Source organism: Somniosus microcephalus, chromosome 19 (genome assembly GCF_052327205.1).
Source record: "Somniosus microcephalus isolate GS21.2 chromosome 19, FLI_Smic_1.0, whole genome shotgun sequence".
NCBI lineage: Eukaryota > Metazoa > Chordata > Chondrichthyes > Squaliformes > Somniosidae > Somniosus > Somniosus microcephalus.
In genome coordinates this window covers 38025683-38048425 of record NC_141005.1, presented here as the reverse complement: position 1 = coordinate 38048425, position 22743 = coordinate 38025683, and the positions used below count along the sequence as shown (strand labels likewise).

At 41.3% G+C, this 22743-nt stretch overlaps 1 protein-coding gene across 3 annotated transcripts in view; it reads left to right on the top strand.

Moving 5' to 3' along the window:
* Window positions 1-22743, top strand: part of ift81 (intraflagellar transport 81 homolog) — a 103575-nt gene that overhangs the window by 66605 nt on the left and 14227 nt on the right. For all 3 annotated transcript variants that reach the window (XM_085961600.1, XM_085961601.1, XM_085961602.1), the window contains exons 14-18: window positions 1672-1761; window positions 2232-2318; window positions 4889-4960; window positions 5048-5133; window positions 6622-6667. In XM_085961600.1, the coding sequence (XP_085817726.1) occupies window positions 1672-1761; window positions 2232-2318; window positions 4889-4960; window positions 5048-5133; window positions 6622-6667 (381 nt within the window). The remainder of the gene's footprint in view (window positions 1-1671; window positions 1762-2231; window positions 2319-4888; window positions 4961-5047; window positions 5134-6621; window positions 6668-22743) is intronic.

Sequence of the window (22743 nt, the reverse complement as noted above, 5' to 3'; positions counted from 1 at the left end):
TCAGGCACTGATTGTATTCTGATTTTTTTTAAAAATAGATTGCACATATTTCCCTTGCACCTCTATTGCTGTTACTCAATTAATTAGAAAACTACATTGTTACTTGAAAATTCAACATTTAATTCATACCCAACAAAAGACACTACATTACTGTAGAGGCCATTCAGTGCAAATCAGAACTAGTTAGGCTTCCACACACATTCGCGATACAGTGGAGCGGTTGTTTTGCACATTAACTTAAATCAGTCATTGTGTAAATGTAGTAATGTTAGCATTACAAATGTAGATGTCACATCAGTACTGTATTTTCTTAGAAGCATGTGCTCATTAAATCTAATACCATGTTCCCTTAAAATGGTTCTTTTTTAAATTAGGGTGAGGCCTATTTCCTTTTAAAGGAATCTTTCTTCCCTATTGTGATTGCTGGGACCAATCTGTAACCAAGAGAAGATAGTTGGGCAACTTGCTTTCAGACAGTTGGCAACAGGACTCTGAAGCTGGCCACAAGAAGGTGGACATGAGCAGCCTGAGGAAGATTCTTGTGTGCCTGTGTACTCCTGTATTATATTTGTGGCTTTCATCTGTACATCGGTTTTGTCTGCCTTCTGTATCTTTTATCTTTAGTTTATTTCTTATCTTTTTCTTCTTCTGTTGTACACAATGGACCCACTGTCTGCTTTAATTTAAAAAAACACTTGCACACAAGAGTCAACATCTATTCAAAATTAAATTTCCAATGCTGTCAACTTGCTTTTTAGAGTTAATTTGTAAGTGCAAAAAATCAAGTCTAAGAGCTGTTTAGCAGTTACATCAGTGCCAGATGCTATTTAAAAAAAATCAACTCTGTTTGGCAAGGTGAAGGATGTCAGTACTGGGGAATGGAACACATTTTCCACTTTTATCCTGCAGTGTCAGCATCAAGCTGTGCCTGGTCAGGAATAATAAAACCAAATAAGGAGCAGATCTGCATTTAATCTGCAAAACTACCTTAACCCCAATTATAGAGCATACTGTACCAGTTCAGATTATTTTCAATTCCACACACCAGATAACCATATGACCCCTCTGGATGAGAGTGCTAATCTGTATCCAGTTATGGGTAGTTTTGTACTATTGGCCCATGCAAAACTGCATTGAGCTGGTCAAAACTAATTTCAACAAACTTGAAGATTAATAGAGAGTAGACTTTCAATTCAATAGTTTGGGCTGGGAAACAGAGATGCGCCTGAGAGGTGAAAGGGAAGGGTGCCATCTAATTATCCCCTCACCCCCCGCCCCCCAACACACCACCTCTTCATGTATTCCTGTCTCTTCATGTATTCCTTACATAAGAAGGGCAGGCAAATGGGCATGCATTGACTTGGACAGGGTCACATTTACAACTGCATGCTACTTTGCTGGTCTATTTATTTTCTCCAGTTTAGATTCCATACAAACAAGATGTGTATCTGGGTTATAGAAATTCACAACAAAAAAGAAAAAGTTGGGTGTAGAACGCACATCATTGGTGAAATTTCAATATGTACAAGTTAACTTTGTATAGCAGTTTTTCAGATTGTAGAGTAAAAGAGACTTGGAGTAATTGAAAAAGAAATACTGTAACAGGAAATGAAGAGGTAATGCAGAGTTTGAATTAGTACTTGTTTTTTTTTGTTAAAAACATTTCCACAGATAAAGAAACTTAATACCCTTATTGCTGAAAAGAAGTCTGCCCTGGCGCCAGTCATCAAAGAACTACGACCATTGAGACAGAAGTGCCAGGTGGGTGGTGGAATTCAAACAACAAAGCCGGTAATGAAGAAATATGTTGCTTCTTGTCCTTCTGTTTGCCAGTTGCCTGCAAAATCAAAAATTGGTGTACCAAATTCCATTGTGTCATTCAGCAGACAAATTGCAGTCTGCGTATCAGTCACAAAATGGCTATTAATGAACAGGGAAGCATTTGAAGGAGTATTATCTGGAGAATAATCGGCCTTAATCAAACACGAAGCCCACATATTATTGGCATTCAATAGCAGGTCAACTGTTAGACCCTAAATATGTAGTATTGCAATTTTACTCCACATACAAGGGTGTAAAGCCACCTGTTTGGTTTACATGAGCTTGTAAGTGTGAATGTATTTGAGAATACAAGGTCTTGACCTGTGATTGACAAGGACACACATTGTTTTAGTGTCGCATGCTGCTAGCTCACAGTTTCATTTACATGACATTTTGCCCTTTCACATTAGGAATTAACTCAAGAGTACGAAGAAAAAAAAGCACTCTATGACAGCTGTGCAGCAGGTTTGGAAAGCAATCGATCTAAGCTTGAACAGGTAGGAAAAAGCCATGCACATTCTACATATGCAATAGCTACTGCTGGCAGTGTAACATTTTAGACTCTTTGTGCCATTTAGTTACATTTTGGAAATTTTTCAAATACAAAAATAACTAAGGTGTGGAGATGCCAGTGTTGGACTGGGGTGGACAAATGTAAGAAGTCACACAACACCAGGTTATAGTCCAACAGTTTTATTTGAAATCACAAGCTTTCGGAGTGCGGCTCCTTCATCAGGTGAAGTGGAGAGATGCATAAAGACACAGCTTATATAGCCTTTTGATACAGTCCATCCACTTGAATAATCATCTGGCATTATTCTCTGACTATATAAGCTGTGTCTTTATGCATCTCTCCACTTCACCTGACGAAGGAGCAGCGCTCCGAAAGCTTGTGATTTCAAATAAAACTGTTGGACTATAACCTGGTGTTGTGTGACTTCTTACAAAAATAACTAAATATGTGGAATCAATACAGAAAATGTTTTGAGTGCACAACGCATGTTGTCATTATTATTAGAATGCAGAAGTAACCAGATTTGAGGATTTTTTTCCTGCCCTCCTTTCCTGAAAGAAAGGACTCTTTCAGTTTCTGGTTTATTGAAACCAGCAGTGAAAATGTTAGTACTAAAGCTGTTAACAGTTCTTGCCTTTTGATACAGTCCATCCACTTGAATAATCAAGGATCCATAATGTGACACTTTGTTGGTCATTTCAATTACACTCATTATTTTGACCCGGAATTTCCTGGAAAGTTTTGGCGTAACTAGAGCACAAGAGCAGCATTGCACCAATTTTTCCCCCCGAGGAAATTTACGTATAAGTGATTTACAGTGGTTTTATGATGAAACATTGCTACTGGTGAATTTCCTCAATCGTTTGCGCCACTTGTGAGAAACGTCCACCGATACTCTCTGCCACTCATTTACATAACTTCACCCCCACGCAAAAAAACAGATCATGCGAGTTTCCTGGATTTACGTAAATAATGTGCTGGTGTAGATTTACGCCCAGTGTAGCCCAAAGTTGCCTGGTATCAGCGTAACTGAGATTTCTGTTGCTTGATAGGGATTTTCTTAGTGATATAAAAACATTTTTTTATTGAGACCTGCCCTGTACTTAACCAAAATGATGTCAGTCAGTGCACCCTAGGTTTTTCGGACCCTCGTATTCAGAAGGTCAAATAAGCTGGAATGGCCTTTCCAATGGGCATACCTCCATTCTGCATAATAATGGGAGGAGAGCAGCAGAGACGTGAGGCCCTGAGAATGAGATTCCATGGCAGTAGGCAGAAGCTGAATCGCTATTACCCCTATTGGTGGTGCTGCATTTGCATTTTGTATTGTATGTCCAATTTTCTAGCCTCAGAGAGCCACCATTTCCAGTCTCAGTTTCCCTCCTTAGACATTTGGGTGGCGTATCTTACGGAGATGGCTCGACACATCCAGGAGTGGCTCAGTTCACTTTAGTGGGAGCCAGCACCTTAAGGTGGCCTGGGATTGGCATACACAGCAAAAAGAATTACTACCAAATGGATACTGCTGCCTATTCAGCTAATAATAAACTTTCCACCAAGTAGCTGCAAAATGAAAGATTTTTGGGGTTTAGGGGCGTATCTTTGAACAGAAAGCATCCTCCCTAGATTTTTCTTTCTTTTAAAGATGAGGCTGAAAAAAGTAAAGTTGACTTTGAGTTATAAAGCAATAAAGTAGTTCTTATTAAGGGATCAGCTTATCAAAGTTTCAGTTGCTAGAGACTGTAATTCAGTTTTCAGAAGGACTAGCAAAAAAGTTTTAAAAATATCTTTTCATTATAAAAGAAATTGTTGTGCTTCATTGCATAAATTATAAATTCTGTTCAGAAAAAAATACTTAATTTTTTGAAAAAGTACTGTTACTTTAATGGTGAATTTTTAAAAAATATTCGTTCATGGGATCTGAGCGTCGCTGGCAAGGCCAGCGTTTATTGCCCATCCCTAGTTGCCCTTGAGAAGGTGGTGGTGAGCCGCCTTCTTGAACCGCTGCAGTCCATGTGGTGAAGGTACTCCCACAGTGCTGTTAGGGACGGAGTTCTAGGATTTTGACCCAGCGACGATGAAGGATCGGCAATATACTTCCAAGTCAGGATGGTGTGTGACTTGGAGGGGAACTTGGAGGTGGTGGTGTTCCCATGCGCCTGCTGCCTTTGTCCTTCTTGGTGGTAGAGATCATGGGTTTGGGAGGTGCTGCCGAAGAAGCCTTGGCGAGTTGCTGCAGTACATCTTGTAGATGGTGCACACTGCAGCCACGGTATGCCCGTGGTGGAGGGAGTGAATGTTTAAGGTGATGGATGGGATGCCAATCAAGCGGGCTGTTTTGTCCTGGATGGTGTCGAGCTTCTTGAGTGTTGTTGGAGCTGCACTCATCCAGGCAAGTAGGCTCAAAAATGCATTCAGTTAAATTTGCAAGTAATTATGTGTAATATTGATTGTATAAGTTTCCTATCATACAATATTTATTTTTTTTAGAAGTCGGGTAAACGATGACATTTCTACCCTGTAAAGTGATTCTTAAATTGGAAACTTTTGCAGGAAGTTCAAGGACTCCGAGAAGAATGTGGCCAGGAGGAAACTAGATACCATTACATCAACTGCTTGAAAAGGGTACAAAAAAAATCTCTCAAAGTAACATCGATTTTAGTAGTTCTGAAAAAAAAATTGCAGATGTATAAATGGTCTTCTGTTGAACAGATTACTGAAAGGCAGATACAGCGAGCTGCTGATGAAATGAAGCTATATGTTTCTGCAGATCCACAGGAAAGAAGAAAAGCCATAAGGTAAATTTACAGATTCTAAAATTTATATTTTTTATATATATCTTGCTTTTTTTTTTTTGAACCTGTGTTTTTTGTGGATATCCATGTTATGACTATTGAGCTATGGGTCAGTTTCTTTTTACTCACTGATCAAAACCTGGCTCACTATTGATGAATTCTCCTTCATGGAAGCTGTCCTGCATAGCTACACACCCATTGCATTTCGTACCCAAGCCACCATGGATGGCAGTAGCACGTCTCATCTCTAGTCCCATTTCAACGTATCCTTTTACTCCTCTGCCACTTTTTGCTTGTTTGAGCACCTTACCTTTCCACCTTTTGTTTAAAGTCCTTATTGTCTGCCTCACTCTCCTGAACTTCCTCACTGAAATCTTTTTCCTGCTCTTCTACTTAGCCTCTGCACCAACTCACCATTAGGAATGCCATGGAGATCCATTCATTAATAGAAGTTGTGATATTGTTTCTGTATCAGTTGGTAAAATTTATATTGCTGGTTATCAAATCCTGTGGTACTCCAGTTGGAGCTTTCATGAAGGATGCCTCTTTGAAGTCTTGGATGCATCTTGCAGTTTATGAACGGATCTCAACGCTTTGTGTAACTGTCTTGAAAACTAGTTTATCCCATCTTATCCTTGCTTTATTTGGGCAAAAATGGACTTGATTTGCATTAAAGGTATTTTCCTTATGGCAACCTAAGATTAATACATTGTACCACAGGGTGATACAGCACCTGCTTTCCCAGTCATTTTCCACATTGTGAATTCATAATACGCTGTGGAGGGAGACAATTTCTCTTTTGGGGGAAAAATTGAAAGAATCAATTGGCACCTTTTTTTTAATCAACCGGCTTAGTAGCCAGTTCAGTGCACTAATAAAAGACTTGGAACGGGTGAGAATAGGGTGCAAGGTTTGTGAGTTGGAGGAGAGGAACTATGAAAGGCAGTAGAAAGATAACTTCCCAAAATTAAGGGATCATCCTTTGCTGACTGTAGTGAAAATACATATATTAAATAAGTAGTGCAGAATGGGTCCTACTTGTGAGGCTGTAGGAACCCCAAATAACAGATCTGTACTTCATTTAAAAATGTTTGTTAATATGGTTGTTTATTTGAAAAGATAATTCTCCAGGAAATATCTTTAAAAAAAAATTGGCTTCTAAAATAACTATATTGTTTCTCTCAAGTTTCAAAAAGAAGGAAGCATTTTAAATCTGTCAATGTGAACATTTTGAATTATATGGTGCGCTTTGATGCTCTAGAGAAGTCATCCAGCATTAACATTGTTTTCCACACTTCAGAAAAATTGACCTTGTAATACCTCCAATAATAATTGTCTAGCTCATGTAGGTCTGATACTCAGCTATTCTTTAAATTACTTATCCTATATTGCGAAGTTGTTATGCAATTTTTTGCAGTTGCAGTTCCAGTCGAGTAATCAGCAAAAGCAATACAATGGGTATTAATTCAGTAATTATTTTATATCTTTTAGGGAGCAATACAATCGAAATATCCTTGAGCAAGAAAATCTGGGAAAGGTGAGTCTCTTTCTGCGCAATAGGCCATGTAAGGAGTGATGTTGTACTTTGTGAAAATCTATATTAGCTAACTCATTGCCTTCTGGCAGACAATGAAGGATACAGCCAGCTGTCCAGAAGTCCTGGCACAGCTATACCAGAAAGAAAACTTTGTAGCTGTTGTCATCGGTAACTAATCTGTTGAGAAGAAGCAACATCAGCAGTTGTGAATTCAAGGGACAGCATGAACTGTAGCAACAGGGCAGGCATGTAATTTACAACAATAGCGCATTCCTTTTACAATCGTTACAAAAGAAACTTGTACAGTAGTGGTAAATAATGGGAGTCGTAAGTTTAAGTTGAATATTAAATAACTTAATACATTTTAAACTCTGTCGTCCGTGCATCAGGATTTAAGAATGCTAATTTGTAGCAAGCAGCTAGACTGAGCTGCATTTGTTTGGTGGCATGTGATTATTCCCAGATGGCTTAGATGCTGACGCAGATGCACATACTCTTGGACCTGGGGCTAAGGTTTCTTCAATTTCCTGCTTATTTTATTTTTCCCATGTATGGAGGGAATCGAGATTATTTGAGTTGCTTAAAATAATCTGGCTGTCCACTGAGAATCTGAAATTGTGATCAGTATGGATGAAAGTTCCTTTCCTATTAAAATGGGAAGATAATCTTGCATTGATCACTCCCAAGTTCTGTTTGGGAATTTTTACCTTTTTTCACTCTGATTTTTGTCAACTGTTTGATGCCATGCATCTTCTAACAGTTACCAGAGGCAGTATCATATTTCAAGTCCTTGGGTGGGAGTTCGACACTCTGCTACTGGGTCAAAATAGTGCAGTTTAACTTTTAATTTGCTTAAAGCAATATATGTGAGTTTAAGATAGCTATCTAAATAGCAGACTCGCTACAAAGCTCGTCAACGGCACGAGCTGACAGTATCAAATTTTCCATTAATCTGCTGGACTCTGGGGAACAGACCAAACTTGCTCTCAATGGCGACAGATGAGGTTGAACAATGGGCAGCGCTGCTTTTTAAATCTGCAGCCATTGCATTGAGAGGCAGGTGCTGTACTTGTGTTACTGAACTAACATTGAACAGTGAACTTTTTAATCTACTTAAAGTTGTTTTGGAAGGTTTAAGATAATTGGTCACTTAACAGCCTGCAAGAGTGGCCTGGGATAACTTTCCTCTTTATCCCCCAAATTGTCTAGCTGAGATCGGGGACTCACAAAGAGAGTGCAGGCATACATTCTATTGCTTCCTATTCAACACATTGTGCTGTGCAACTTCAGCAATGCTCATTGTAGCAGTTGAACTACAGAAAAACAAATTTAGTTCATCTGTAACCTGTACCTCGTAAAGAAGCTGAGAATATATTAAGCGCAATTTATTATTCCGTAGTCTAATGCTTCATTATAGAGCACATCCTGAATTTAACTGCAAGAAAGAATATGCTGCACCAATTTACGGTGGATTTTTAACCCCATGCTGTTAGCGCCACATGTCAGCTGTGATGTAATTGCAACCGATGCATGACCCCCCTATTAAACTTTAACTTTTAGGGGGAGAAATTGGGTGAGTAGCGCCGCTGTAGCGCCACTGGCTGCGCCTCCCGCGATATTGAGTTGGGGCGACGGGGCCTTACTGTGCCGACAGCGGTGCAAGTTAAGGTGGAGGTGCGGGCGGCCGCCTTTTTCGGCGGCCGCCTGCCAGCACCTCCGTCCCCGGCCTCCTAACCCCACCCCCCGCGGCATTGCCAACTGTTTCCCGAGAGCCCGGCACTTTTCCTTGGTGCCGGGCACTTTTCCTTGGTGCCGGGCTCTTTTGCCGGCACTCGCGATCGGGGCTTGCGCTGTTGCAGGCACCTCCCCCTTAACAGTGGGAGGAAGGCCTGCAGTACCGCAGCGTGGGCACGTTGCGCTGCGATACTCAGTTTCAGCGCCCTAAGAGGGACGCGGAGCGCCTCGAGCCTCGCCCCGTGTCCCTCGAGGGGCAATGAAACTGAATATCTGACGATCGCTGAAGCCTCGAACGCTGCGCTAAATCCTGCGCTTAGGCGACTTTTGCGCCACTTTGGCGCCCCAACCCAATTTCTAGGCCTTAAAGTTAAAAAAAAAATCTCAAGTGGCTCACTGTGGTGTCATTCAATTATAATGCAGGAAAACAGCTGACTAATCCATCAACTCTTTTCTATCATTAGAAATCACACCAGCAGTTGGAGGCCAATAAGCATTGTTCTGCACATGTATTCTAGTAACCACATGCAGAATTCTGCCTCCCCATTCGACAGCAATTTGATTGGGCAATAGAATGATGACTATTCGCTCATATCACCATTAAATAGTGCTAGTGCAGTATGTTTGCTGCAGTATAAATTGGATTTACACTCCTGCAATGTAATTTAAAAGAAAATGTAAATTTGGGGATGAAAATGGAGTTCTAAAACCGGGTCAGACTATTCTTTTGTCTCGTTTTTTTGTAGTTGCTGTAATATTTATAATCGGCTTAAAACTGGGGCATGGCCTAGTTTTTTCATAACTTTATGAATGAATAGGAGAAAATCGATGGATAATGTCAGCAGTTATCTTTCCAGGAGATTTAGCAGTAAGCAATTAGAGGTACTTAGATCAGATATTAATTTAGTACTAATGAAAGATACTTTTCTTTTGGGGGGAAAGCTAATATTTTTGCTGGAACATGAAGAAATATTTACCTTGATTAATCAAAAAAGTAAAAAAAACAAAATTGTTACATTTATTTGCTTATAAAGGCAAATTGTGTTAGTGCTGGGAAATGCACCACTTTTGCCTTTCAGTAACCCAGTGTCAGGATGAAATCCGGTCAGGTATAGCTCAATCGTTTGTGGAGTAAAGCTCCAGCAGCAATGCACCTTAGCCCCAACCTCAAAAGATCATTCCCTACTGTACAAGTTACATTTGCATTTCTAACAGCACCTATCCCGGTGACCTCTTTCAGTGAGAGTTCTACATGCTAAATTAGATACATGCTGCCTAAACTAATTTTATGCAAGGCACTTACAGCCAGCAAAGAGAGGATACTTTCGGCCCATTATTTGAGCTACATTTGAACCCCATTTCAAGAGATTTTTTAAAAACTAGTACACTATGTAAAAGTGTAAGCTTATATGTTACGATGGGCCCAATGACCTCCTTTTGTGCTGTATTATTCTAAGAGCAATTTTTTTTCTGACACGACTAGCTTAGAAAAATATTTTCCTAGAAGAAATGTTGTTAACAAAAAGAACTGTGTATGGTGGGTTTTTTCCAAATGTGTATTCACAGAGATGGTTTGGTGACAATGGCTTCATTCTCTCTAGCAATCTGATGATGAATATACCTCTGTGGAGGTCAAGGTGAAAGTAGGTATGTGTCCAATTCCTGGTAATCCAGGAAGGGGGAAGGGGATGTTTCTATATTCTTCAGGGAAGTTCATGCAATACCTTACAATTTGGGATTAGCCTCATGAATAAGATGAATTTGAGGCCATCAAGATCATACATGTAAGAAATTACAGTGAAAAGGCAGAGAAATAGGATCCAGTTGAAGACATAAGATCAGCACAGGTACAATGGAAATGAATTTCTATACCATTATGTTTATAAATAAAGTGTCAATAAAATGCTTTAATAAGGGAATCATGACTCAATTGATAACCAAGTCTATTTGGTTAATTTTATTTATATAAATTTGGAGAATTCCACTAGGGCTCTAGACTGAATGTATAAACCTTCAACAAAAATCATATATAATTGTGAAACTGTCCTTTCCATTTAGATAGACATAATATTTTTTTCACAACAACTTCAGGCGAGGGGCAGATGTGTGGTTAAATGCCAATACCAAAAATTTGCTATCCAAGTTGCGCCGCTCCACCGTTAACTTCATGAAAACGGTATCTCACTGTCTGTCTCACCATTGACATGCATTGAATGGCATGAAGTTGCAGTATTTGCATGGTAGATACGAACTAAACTCATCACAGAAAGTCATTACAAGCGCAAGTACCGTTTTAACGACGTAGTAACTTAATTACTACCTCTCTGGCACTGAAAATTAACTAGTAAAAGTATGGAGTCTCATTGCTTCAGGTATTAATTGTTATTGGAGATTTTTAAAACATCAAATTTAAAATGAAAAAAAAACATTTTTTTTACTTTTCCTTTGCCTCTTTTTACTCTCTCTTAATCCAATCTTCTCCACTATATTTCTCTTTCTGTTCCTGATTTGACATTGAATTCACCCACTCTAATTTACACTTTCTTCTCAGTTTATTTCACAGTCCATCAGTCTGATTAGTTAAGGAGATACACAATTGCTTACCCAGTTACCCGTTATCAGCTCGCACTTTCAGCAACTTGCCACGCAAAAAATGTAAAAACCTGAATGTGCAAGGGCAAGTCTAACTAATGGCAAATGCCATTAGATGCCCTGCTATAGCAAAACCTGGGCCATTGTGGGTTTTTTTAAGTTGGAGTACTTCATCTGTACCATGAGATGATATGCTCAATGACTTGAGGATGCAAAATGGCAAATTCTGATCAGAGGGGTACTGTGGTTCAAATGGCAACTGAAACTAGAAATTAAACTCTGTTTTTGGGAACCAGTGATCTGTAGCTACAGCAACTTGACTGCTATTTTGTAGTCTGGAGTTATTTAACTTATATTTATTTTTTTGCTTAATAAAGGAATCCGCCTCTTTCATTCCTTCGCATTCTGATATGACATAAACACAAATGCCATCTGAAGTTGCACTGTGTTTATGGTCAGTACCTATCGATTGATGCGAAAAACTCCAAAATACCAACTTTGTAATCCATGTAGCTGGACAATATTTTTTCATTTACTGAGAATTATTTTAAAAAAAGCTTTTTAAAGTATTTTTTTATATCACTTCCCGGATTGCATATCCTAGATTCTAGGCATTAGATCACTTACAAATTTACCAGATTTTATGATAAAACTGTTTATAAGAAGTGAAGATAAAATTAGCAATAACTTCCTGACAAAATAATTCATTGCATGTTCTAGTGAGTCTTGGGAAGTATGCTTGGCAGCTGTTAGTCTGAACCAGGGATTGCAGGAATGCATCCTGTATTCGCACAGATATCTCCACTCAGTAGTACCGTCAGGAAAGATGAAGGCTATTCTCAGAGCTTACCAGTACAGGCACTAACTGGTGTTGGGATTTCCCATAGTCTTGGCACACACTATTATACAAAGGCAAACCAGTTCCACAATTAATATCTGAAGTACGTGCGACTTGGCTGAAAATTATTTACATGGTGCTACAGTGGAGACAAGTTATGGACATATTGTTATCCCTGCTAATATCCTAGTTATTCTACATTTAAACCACATGATCTATTTCATCTGTTCTAATGGAACCTCTTTAGTCTGTTAACGTGACAGATTTGAAATTAATTTGTAATTTCAAATAAATTGACTGCTTCTAAGTTTTTCAAAGATGGTGAAATTCAGAACGTTTACATTTGAGAGAAAGAAAATTAGATATTAAGTGTTCAGTTGAAGGTCGAAAGGTGAGGGGCAATGAAGCTAGGGAGTGGCAGCTATTAACAACACCAAGGATTTTCCATATGACATATAGCATGAATTGTATGGAGTTGGAATATCCACTATAATGCCTACCTTAACTCGCAGTTCAGAGAAACCTATATTGCAGCAACTTGCATTTGCATAGCACCTTTAATGGAGGAAAACATTCCGAAGCGTGAGAAAAAACAGACACCATGCCAAAGAGGCAAATAAAAGCTTGATCAAAGAGGTGGGTTTTAAGAAGGATCTTAAAGGAGGAGAGGCAGGTGGAAAGGCAGAGTGGTTTAGGGAGAAAATTCCAGAGACTGGGAATTAGGCAGCTGAACACATGGCCGCCAATAGTGATGGGAATCGGGCGGATACAAGAGTCAGAGGAACGGAGAAGGCAATGTATACAAAGGTTTTTTTTAAGGTTGTGTGATAGGGGTGGTAATCTTTCAAAATATTGGAGAAAGAATTTTGTAGTATGAATTTTTCGCTCAATTTTCTCCCCTTTTGCCCCCCTCTTCTGAAGGTAGTGACTCTCGTGAGGATAAAGTTCCACAGCCACCAGCAGTTATCTCGTTCATCTTCTAAGTAGCCATTTCTCATATATGAGCCTTGATTGTATCAACAGGCTATTTCACTGTATGGGGCTGGACTTCAGGAGAGGCACTGGGAAATGATGAGCAGAAACCCACTTTTTTTTGTTAAACCCCTCCATAATCCAGAAAACTGAAGACAGTTGTATTTCCCTGACTGCCATTTGGCTAAGAGCTGCAAACACAACAAAAAACAAGGATTAAAGCGGAGACCTTCCTGGTATCTGTAGCTCAGTACCACAAGGCCCATTTACTTAGCAATCCATCTGCTACTAATTCCATTAGCAAGGAGGACGTTGACAGTATAAAGACAAAAGCCCCAGAGAAGAATCAGGTTTTTGTGTCAACATTGCAAGTAATTAAATGAGTTTAAATTGAACTGTGGCTATCTAACGCAATTTCTATTTCCCTTTTGGTACACCGGGAAAGTTCTGCACCAGCAGAGACCCACAGCTATCAGCAGAGACCCACAGCTATCAGCACAGCTCTCAAGACTGATAATTTATGCTGGTATTCGGACAGATGTCATGAATTGCATTAGAATGGATCTGATGGCCTATATCCTAGGGTTCTAAAAGAGGTGGCTGCAGAGATATTGGATGCATTGGTTGTGATCTTCCAAAATTCCCTAGATTCTAGAACGGTCCCAGTGGATTGGAAGGTAACAAATGTAACCCTGCTATTCAAGAAAGGAGGGAGAGAGAAAACAGGGAACTGCAGGCCAGTTAGCCTGACATCAGTGGTCGGGAAAATGCTAGAATCCATTATTAAGGAAGTGGTAACGGGGCACTTAGGAAATCATAATATGATTAGGCAGTGTCAACATGGTTTTATGAAAGGGAAATCATGTTTAACAAATTTATTGAGTTTTTTGAGGATGTAACAAGTAGGGTAGTTAAAGGGGAACCAGTGGATGTAGTATATTTGGATTTCCAAAAGGCATTTGATAAGGTGCCACATAAAAGGTTACTACGCAAGTTAAGGGCTCATGGGGTTGGGGGTAATATATTAGCATGGATAGAGGATTGGTTAACGGACAGAAAACACAGAGTAGGGATAAACGGGTCATTTTCACGTTGGCAGGCTGTAACTAGTGGGGTGCGGCAAGGATCAGTGCAGGGGCCTCAGCTATTTACAATCTATATTAATGACTTAGATGAAGGGACCGAGTGCAATGTATCCAAGTTTTCTGACAATACAAAGCTAGGTGGGAAAGTAAGCTGTCAGGAGGAAACAAAGAGCCTGCAAAGGGATTTAGACAGGTTAAGTGAGTGGGCAATAAGGTGGCAGATGGCGTATAATGTGAGGAAATGTGGGGTTATTCGATTTGGTAGGAAGAATAGAAAAACAAGATATTTTTTAAATGGTGAGAAACTATTAAATGTTGGTGTTCAGAGAGATTTAGGTGTCCTCGTACAGAAAGCACAAAGTTAGCATGCAGGTACATAAGCAATTGGGAAGGCAAATGGCATGTTGGCCTTTATTGCAAGGAGTTTGGAGTACAAGAGTAAGGAAGTCTTTCTACAATTGTACAGGGCTTTGGTGAGACCACACCTGGAATACTGTGCACAGTTTTGGTCTCCTTACCTGAGAAAGGACATACATGCCTTAGAGGCGGTGCAACGAAGGTTCACTAGATTGATCCCCGGGATGAGAGATTGAGTAGATTGGGCCTATACTCTCTGGAGTTTAGAAGAATGAGAGGTGATCTCTTTGAAACATATAAGATGCTGAGGGGGATTGACAAGGTAGATGCTGAGAGGTTGTTTTCCCCTGGCTGGAGAGTCTAGAACTAGGGGGCATAGTCTCAGGATAAGGGGTAGGTCATTTAAGAATGAGATGAGGAATTTCTTCACTCAGAGGGTTGTGAATCTTTGGAATTCTCTACCCCAAAGGGCAGTGGAAGCTGAGTCGTTGAGTATATTCAAGGCTGAGATAGACAGATTTTTGGACTCTAGGGGAATCGAGGGATATGGGGATCGGGTGGAAAAGTGGAGTTGATGTCAAAGATCAGCCATGATCTTATTGAATGGCGGAGCAGGCTCGAAGGACCTTATGGCCTACTCCAGCTCCTGATTCTTATGTTCTTATTAATGTAAGGGGGGGGGCACTTATTAATGTAAGGGGGGCACAGAACAGATGTTACATGTCCACGTTTACTCTTTATTAGAGTCTTTACTGGATTCATTCAAGTAAGGACTTACTGTTGGAATGGGTTTAAAGACTTGAGACCTCCCCAAAGTTTTGTTTTATTGAGGACAGTTATCTGTTATCAGAGGGGAAATTCATTCATCTGTCTAAGATGGAAGCCATTTCTGCCCCAAAATTTACCCATCCAAATTTCGAAACACAATCTGGCCCTTCCCACATTCTGTCCACTAAGTCTCTATGCAGCCAATTTAAATATATCTCACTGAGGGTCAGTGGCGCTGTAGCCCTTAATTTCCTAGATTTATGCCTACAATGCACTAGGGGGTAAGTTAGAATGAGAAATACAAGGTGTAGCTGTTTCCAGAAGCAGCTGAGACCGCTGGAAGTGAGGAATATTTGAACTGAAGTGTCTGGAGAGTTTGAGTAACGATTACTGCAGATGGGAATGACTTTTTGGAGCGTGTTTTTATTGCATTGAGAATAGACAGTATTGGTCTTGCGTCTGGTTGCCTGTGGGAGTGAGAGACATTTGGGAGATTTTGCCTCCACACTCCCACCAATAGTGAAAGCTACGAGCATAACTTTGTACTCTGTTATGGAAGAGGAGGAGCAGGAAAGGTTGGGGGAAAGGAGAATGAGGCAACATTTAAGGAGGATGCACCCCACAAGATATGAAGACTTTAGTGAGGAGAGCTGTATAAATACAGTGCACCTCACAAAGAAGCAATAGGGCAGCCGTGCAAGTCACTGCATGAGAATCTGCAGTCAGTCATCTGCCCACACTGCTCTATTTGCGGCTATTAGGTGATGAGCACACACAGCTTTTATGGTACTGCATCATATCAGGCAGCCATGGGGGATCTCTGTAATATCAGTACAGGCAATTGTTCAACAGGTGACTGACGTACTTTTCAGAAGAGCTGGGGAATGCATCCAGTTTTGCGTCACACTGAGCAAGCAACAAGAAAGGACCATCTAATTTTATGGGGTTGCTCCCAAGGCCCAGGAGGCAATAGATGCCACCCATATTGTTTTCAGAGCCCCCACAGCTTAACCCCAGATACCCTCCTCAACAGAAAGGGCTTCCACTCCATTAATTTAGATTGTATTTGACAACATGCAAAGGATCCTGCACATAAAGGCGAGATTTACTAGCAGTTGCTGAAATACATTCATCCTTCGGAATTCAGCCCTCCCTGAATTATGTTAACATATGGCTTGTGGGTGACGAGGCGTACCCTCTGCTCCTAAGGATAATGACCGCAGTAAGAGCTGCAAAAACAACAGCAGTGTTACAACGAAACAGTAGTCTCTACTGGGATGTCCTCAAGAGAACTATTGGGGCCTTAAAGGGGCAATTTAATGGCCTCAACTGGTCAGGAGGGGCTCTGCAGTATGCTCCAGCTCATGTGTCCTGCATAGTTAGAACCTGCTGTGTCCTGCACAGCATTGCTGTACAAAAAGGCTTGGGTTTGGACATTCCTGAGGAGATGGCCCTAGCTGCTTTGGAGGCAGAAGGACTTGAAGGAGAGCATCAGGATGACAAACACTTGGAAGATTCCTCAGTGACTGCGGCAAGGACATCAGAGCACAACAGCTCACTGAAATCTTCTCTTCTGTTTAACACAGTCACTGAATACTCCACCTACCCTGTTTTTTTACGGTTAGGAACTCATTCAGCTCCCTAGTCTAGATGAGGCCCAATCAAGGTCTTATACAGATGATTTAGTGCTTTTTGTTTTATAATATATTATACTAGCAATACGCCCTAATACTCTCTTGCCCGCTCAACAGACTTTAGTTCGGGACCCTGCATGCTATACACATGGTTGGCATTAGCCCCAGACATGTCTGGCAGATGTAATTTTATATAGGTATGCACAAGTACCAATTCCCCACATCACATTTAGATCTGATTATAGTCATTTTTCTCCTCTAAGATTCTAACACTCGCACATATATCTAAGTATCATCCGTGAACTTGCAACGGTTCCCCAGTGCCTTCATCCAGATCATTAATAAAGAGAAGAAAGAAAGAACTTGCATTTATATATCGCCTTTCATTACCTCTGGACATCCCAAAGCACTTTACAGCCAATTAAGTACTTTTGAAGTATAATCACTGTTGTAATGTAGGAAACGCAGCAGCTAGTTTGCACACAGCAAGGTCCTGCAAACAGCAATGAGATAATGACCAGATAATCTGTAATGATGTTGATTGAGGGATAAATAATACCCAGGATAGTGGGAGAACTCCCCTGTTCTTCTACGAAATAGTGCCATGGGATCTTTTGCGTCCACCTGAGAAGGCAGATAGGGCCTCGATTTAATGTCTCATCCGAAAGATGGTGCCTCCGACAGTGCAGCACGCCCTCAGTACTGTACTGGAGTGTCAACCTAGACGTTTGTGCTCAACCTTCTGACTCTGGCGAGAGTGCTACCAGTGAGCCACAGCTGACAGTGTGAAGAACAACAGCCCTAACACTGAGACCTGCAGGACTCCACTAGTAATCGGTCTTTACACACAACCACTACCATTAATAGCAACCTTCAGCCTACTCAAATGTAACCAAGTCATTCTCCAACTTGAGATCTGTCCTCCAATCAACCAATCTTATAAAGTAGCCTATTGTGGGAGAAGCAAAGTGATCCACATCTACTCACTATATATCCCCTGTTCCACGAGATATGATTTGCAGGGTAATTTTCTGGCTGTCCTTTATTTTTTAAAATTCTGAGTAACAGAAATTAGAGGGTCATGCATGAGATGGACGGTGTAGTAATACATCTCAGAAGCAACATAAATGTGTGTGAATTTGGATGGGCTCTTTGTGTTTCTATGCTATTGGAATCTACAAGCTATGATAGCGCATGAGCTGAACCAGTTCTTGAGAAGATGCGCTCCCTGCTGTAGGAAGCAGTGTACAAATTACCATGATTTGCTGGCAGTTACAGCTTCCAGGAATCGACTTGAGGCAGCCACAGAAGGTCTATGTTCACCACATTCCTGCTGCCATTTTGTACATTAGCTAAGCACTATTTGGATCCTGTCCCAACTGTAAAGCAATTTAAATTTGACTATCTTTCATTTGGGAATGCCTGCTGCATCTCTTTCTATTCCAGCTCTTCTGTCTATGCATCTTGAATTGTAGCTGTGGACTGTGTTACATATTAAATGTTATTGTTTCATTCCATTATAATAATGAGCCTGATGGATTAAAGCCCAGTTTTATTGATAATTTAAGAAAACAAAATACTAAAATTAATTGCCGTCTCAAGGGGGTTACATTACTCATGATGAAAGGTGCATGACGGAAAAGCCAAGAATACATTAGACTTGATATGATTGCCTCCTGAGGCCACACGTGCACATTTGTTGTAGCTCGCCCATAACCTAATTAATCAATTAAGAATTTAGTGCCCTGTTTGCATTTGCTGTAAAATAGGTTGTATTCAGTAGATCCTTTTTGCACATGACATATGCTGCATTATTAGGATTAATTGATTGGGATTGATTTTTTTTGTATGATGTACAAGATCAAAGCAAATGCATTATGACTATTTTAGGTAGCATTCTGCAGACATGTTTACAGTTTTCCCTTAAGATCCAATTTGCTTTTCTATCACTGAAATGAATGGGTAGTTGCCAAAACTTGTGCATCTTAGTTCAATTGCAGTAAGTAACATCATACCGCTAATAATTACCATTATTGAACTTTTTAATGACATTTTCTATCAGGATTAGCATCTAGCATTGGAAACTATGCCAATCCCAACATTTTAATGGCAGCTGGCTGGTAAAAGATGCGTTATCCAGGTGGGCATTTTTCATTCAGCAGACCTGTCTTTCTGGAGAGAAAGTACATAAGAACATAAGAAATAGGAGTAGGCCATTTGGCCCTTCGAGCCTGCTCCACCATTCAACAAGATCATGGCTGGTCTTCTACCTCAACTCCACCTTCCCGCACTATTCCCATATCCTTTAATTCCCCTCGTTCCCAAAAATTTATCGACCTCTGTCTTGAATATACTCAACGACTGAGCATCCATAGTGCTCTGGGGTAAAGAATTCCAAAGATTCACTATCCTTTGAGTGAAGAAATTTCTCCTCATCTCAGTCCTAAATGGCCTACCCCTTATTCTGTGACTGTGACCCCGTGTTCTAGATTCCCCAGCCAGAGGAAACCTTTTCCCAGCATTAACTCTGTCAATCCCCTTAAGAATTTTATATGTTTCAATTAGATCACCTCTCATTCTTCTAAACTCTTAAGGAATATAGGCCTATTCTAGTCAATCTCTCCTCATAAGGCAATCCCCTCATCCCAGGAACCAGTCTAGTGAACCTTCGTTGCACTCCCTCTAAGGCAAGTATGTCTTCCCTTAGGTAAGGAGACCAGAACTGTACACCATACTCCGGGTGTGGCCTCACCCAATGCCCTGTATAATTGTAGTAAGACTTCGTTACTCTTGTATTCTAATCCCTTTGTAACAAAAGCTAACATACCATTTGCTTTCCTAATTGCTTGCTGTACCTGCATGTTAACTTTGTGATTCATGTACAAGGACACCCAGGTCCCTCTGAGTGCAAACATTTCCCAGTCTCTCACCATTCAAAAAATATTCTGCTTTTTTGTTTTTCCTACCAAAGTGGATAACTTCACACTTCCCCACATTGTATTTCATTTGCCATGTTCTTGCCCATTCAGTCAACCTGTCTATATTTCTCTGCAGCCTCTTTGCATCCTCGTCACAGCTTACTTTCCCACCTAACTTTGTATCATCAGCAAACTTGGAAACATTACACTCAGTCCCTTCATCTAAGCCATTAATATAGATTGTAAATAGCTGAGGCCCAAGCACTGATCCTTGCGGTACCCCGCTAGTTACAGCCTGCCAACCCAAAAAAGTCCCGTTTATTCCTACTCTCTGTTTTCAGTCCATTTACCAATCCTCTACCCATGCTAATATATTACCCCCGATACCATGAGTGCTAATTTTGTGTAATAACCTCTTGTGTGGTACCTTATCGAATGTTTTTTGAAAATCCAAATATATTACTGTAGTGTATGTGCCTTTAAGAGCCCCAGGTGTGCTGTAGTGCCGGTAATGGCCACTCGGGCTGTATAAGCCTGTATATTGTGTATATCCGTTAGAACCCCCCCCCCCCCCCCCCAGACTTTGCTTAGTAAACACCTATGAACCAACTCCTGTCTTCAGTGTCTCTATCAACACACGGACACTACAATTACATCCTCTGGTTCCCCCTTATCCATCCTACTAGTTACATCTTCAAAACAGATTTGTCAAACATGATTTCCCTTTCATAAAACCATATTGACTCTGCCTAATCATGTGATTTTCTAAGTGCCCTGTTACCACATCCCTAATAATAGATTCTAGCATTTTGCCTACTACTGATGTCAGGCTAAGTGGCCTATAGTTCCCTGTTTTTTCTCCTTTCTTAAATAGTGGGGTTATGTTTGCTACCTTCCAATCCTTGGGGAATGTTCTTCAAGCCTTTCAATGATCTCAGTCGATCATGAAACGTTACTGCAAAGCCACACTCAATCTCATCCTGCTGTGCCACTCATCACATCCCCATAACTCTGCCTTCCCTACCCTACTCCTGCACATCCTTACACCAACTTACCTTGCACCTCCACCCATCCCTCTGTATCTACATTATCACTTCCCCATCTCACGAGCCACCCCTCACCCTCATCCTAGTGCAATCATACCAACTAACAACACACAAGGGTAAGAGTAGGCACTTGGGCGTTTTATGCAATGTTCATGTAAATTTTCCGTTAATGTGTTGTCAAACATTGAAATCTATATTCTCAACACTTGGCCTTATTGTACAGATCTGTGCTCACCTTCGGAAGTGTCTTAGTGAGTTGCAGTGAATGGTGAGACATAACAGTATCCCCCGCAATGATGATGAGTGTGAAAGGAATGGTTTGGTCATTGTAGGAATGCTTCATGGTGCTGGTGTGAGGTGGTGGTAACCTGGCGCATCATGTGGCAGGCGGTGTACAGCGTCAAGTGAAGTAAACCTGGCCATGGTGATGCCATTGCTGGCCTCCCGGGCAGCAATGTTGTCGGGTGCTGATGCCCTGTGTCCTGTGCAGCATCAGGTGATTGCGGAGAAGGTTGGTGTTGGTGTTGGTGTTGATCGTGGAGGGATTCTGAGGACCAAGGTGAAATTTTTTTCAAATGCACCAATGTTGCTGGAACAGATGGCTGCTGAAGTTGAGATAACAGAAGTGATCTGTCAATGGTGAGAGCTTGCTCCAAGGAGATGACAGTGAATAGAGAGTTTACTCCAAACACATCCAAACTGCATACAGCTCAAAAGTGTCTTCAAGTCCGAAAGGTTCAAGCTTCTGACATTGGATGGTGACCAGCTGTGAAATGGTAGCTTTCATACCACTTTTGCAGCTGTCACCTATTCACAGCAATAGGGACATTGGAGGCCCCAGCACCCCAGAATGTGAGCCAGCTACGTTCATTTCTGGGGCTACTTAACTACTATGGGAAGTTTATTCCAGACTTAGCAACATTGCTGAAGCCGTTACATCAGTTGCTATGTCAAGGCAAAACATGGAAATGGACTGAACTGTGCAACGAAGCTTTCGCCCAAGCAAAGAAAGCATTGCTGAATTCGGAGGTCCTGACACACTTTGACCCAAAGCTACCCGTGCAGCTAGCATGTGATGCATCACCATATGGTGTGGGAGCAGTCATATCCCACATCATGCCTTCGGGTGAAGCGAAACCTATCGCCTTCGCATCACGCACCTTGAACATGGCCGAGAGTAACTATGCGCAGATCGAGCGTGAGGCCTTGGGAATTGTTTTTGGAATTCGAAAATTTCATCAGTACCTGTTTGGGAGAGGGTTCACACTCCTGACAGACCACCGTCCATTGACTTCAATCTTCGGGCCCCACACTGGAATTCCGTCTCTCGCTGCGAGCAGGATGCAAAGGTGGGCTTTACTGTTGTCAGGACACACATACGACATCAAATATCGCAAATCAGACTTGCACGGCAACGCAGACGGTCTCTCGAGGCTACCCTTGCCTGTTACTCCCCCAGAGCCTCGTCAGATAGACATCTTCTACTTTAGACAAGTGGAGGGAGCACCTGTCACTGCAGTTCAGGTGCGAAGGTACACCCGCAACGATCCAGTCCTGTCTGAGGTAATGGACGATGTCATTCGAGGGAGAGCGATAGGAGATTCTCCTAGTTTGAAACCTTACATTTCAAAAAGAAATGAGCTCTCCATCCAGGCAGGTTGTCTTCTTTGGGGACGCCGTGTCATCATTCTGCCACCTCGGAGGGAACCTATACTGCAACAACTTCAATGAGGCCACAGTGGGATGGTTCGGATGAAGGAAATGACAAGAAGCTACTTCTGGTGGCCAGGTCTCGAATAGAATATTGAGGAGAAAGCCAAAACATGTTCCCCATGTCAAAGGGTCCGGAATGTTCCACAGCGGGCAACCCTACACCCCTGGGATTGGCCTGCAGAAGTGTGGCAGCGAGTACATGTGGACTTCGCTGGTCCTTTCGAAGGGAAGATGTTTATGGTGGTTGTGGACGCTCGTAGCAAGTGGCCGGAGGTCGCTGTGATGAGGTCTACCACAGCAGAGAAAACAATTGAGAAACTTGGTGAGATGTTCAGCCGTTATGGCTCACCGGAACAACTCGTAAGTGACAATGGTCCACAATTTGTATCACAGGAGTTTGCAACCTTCCTGCATGTGAA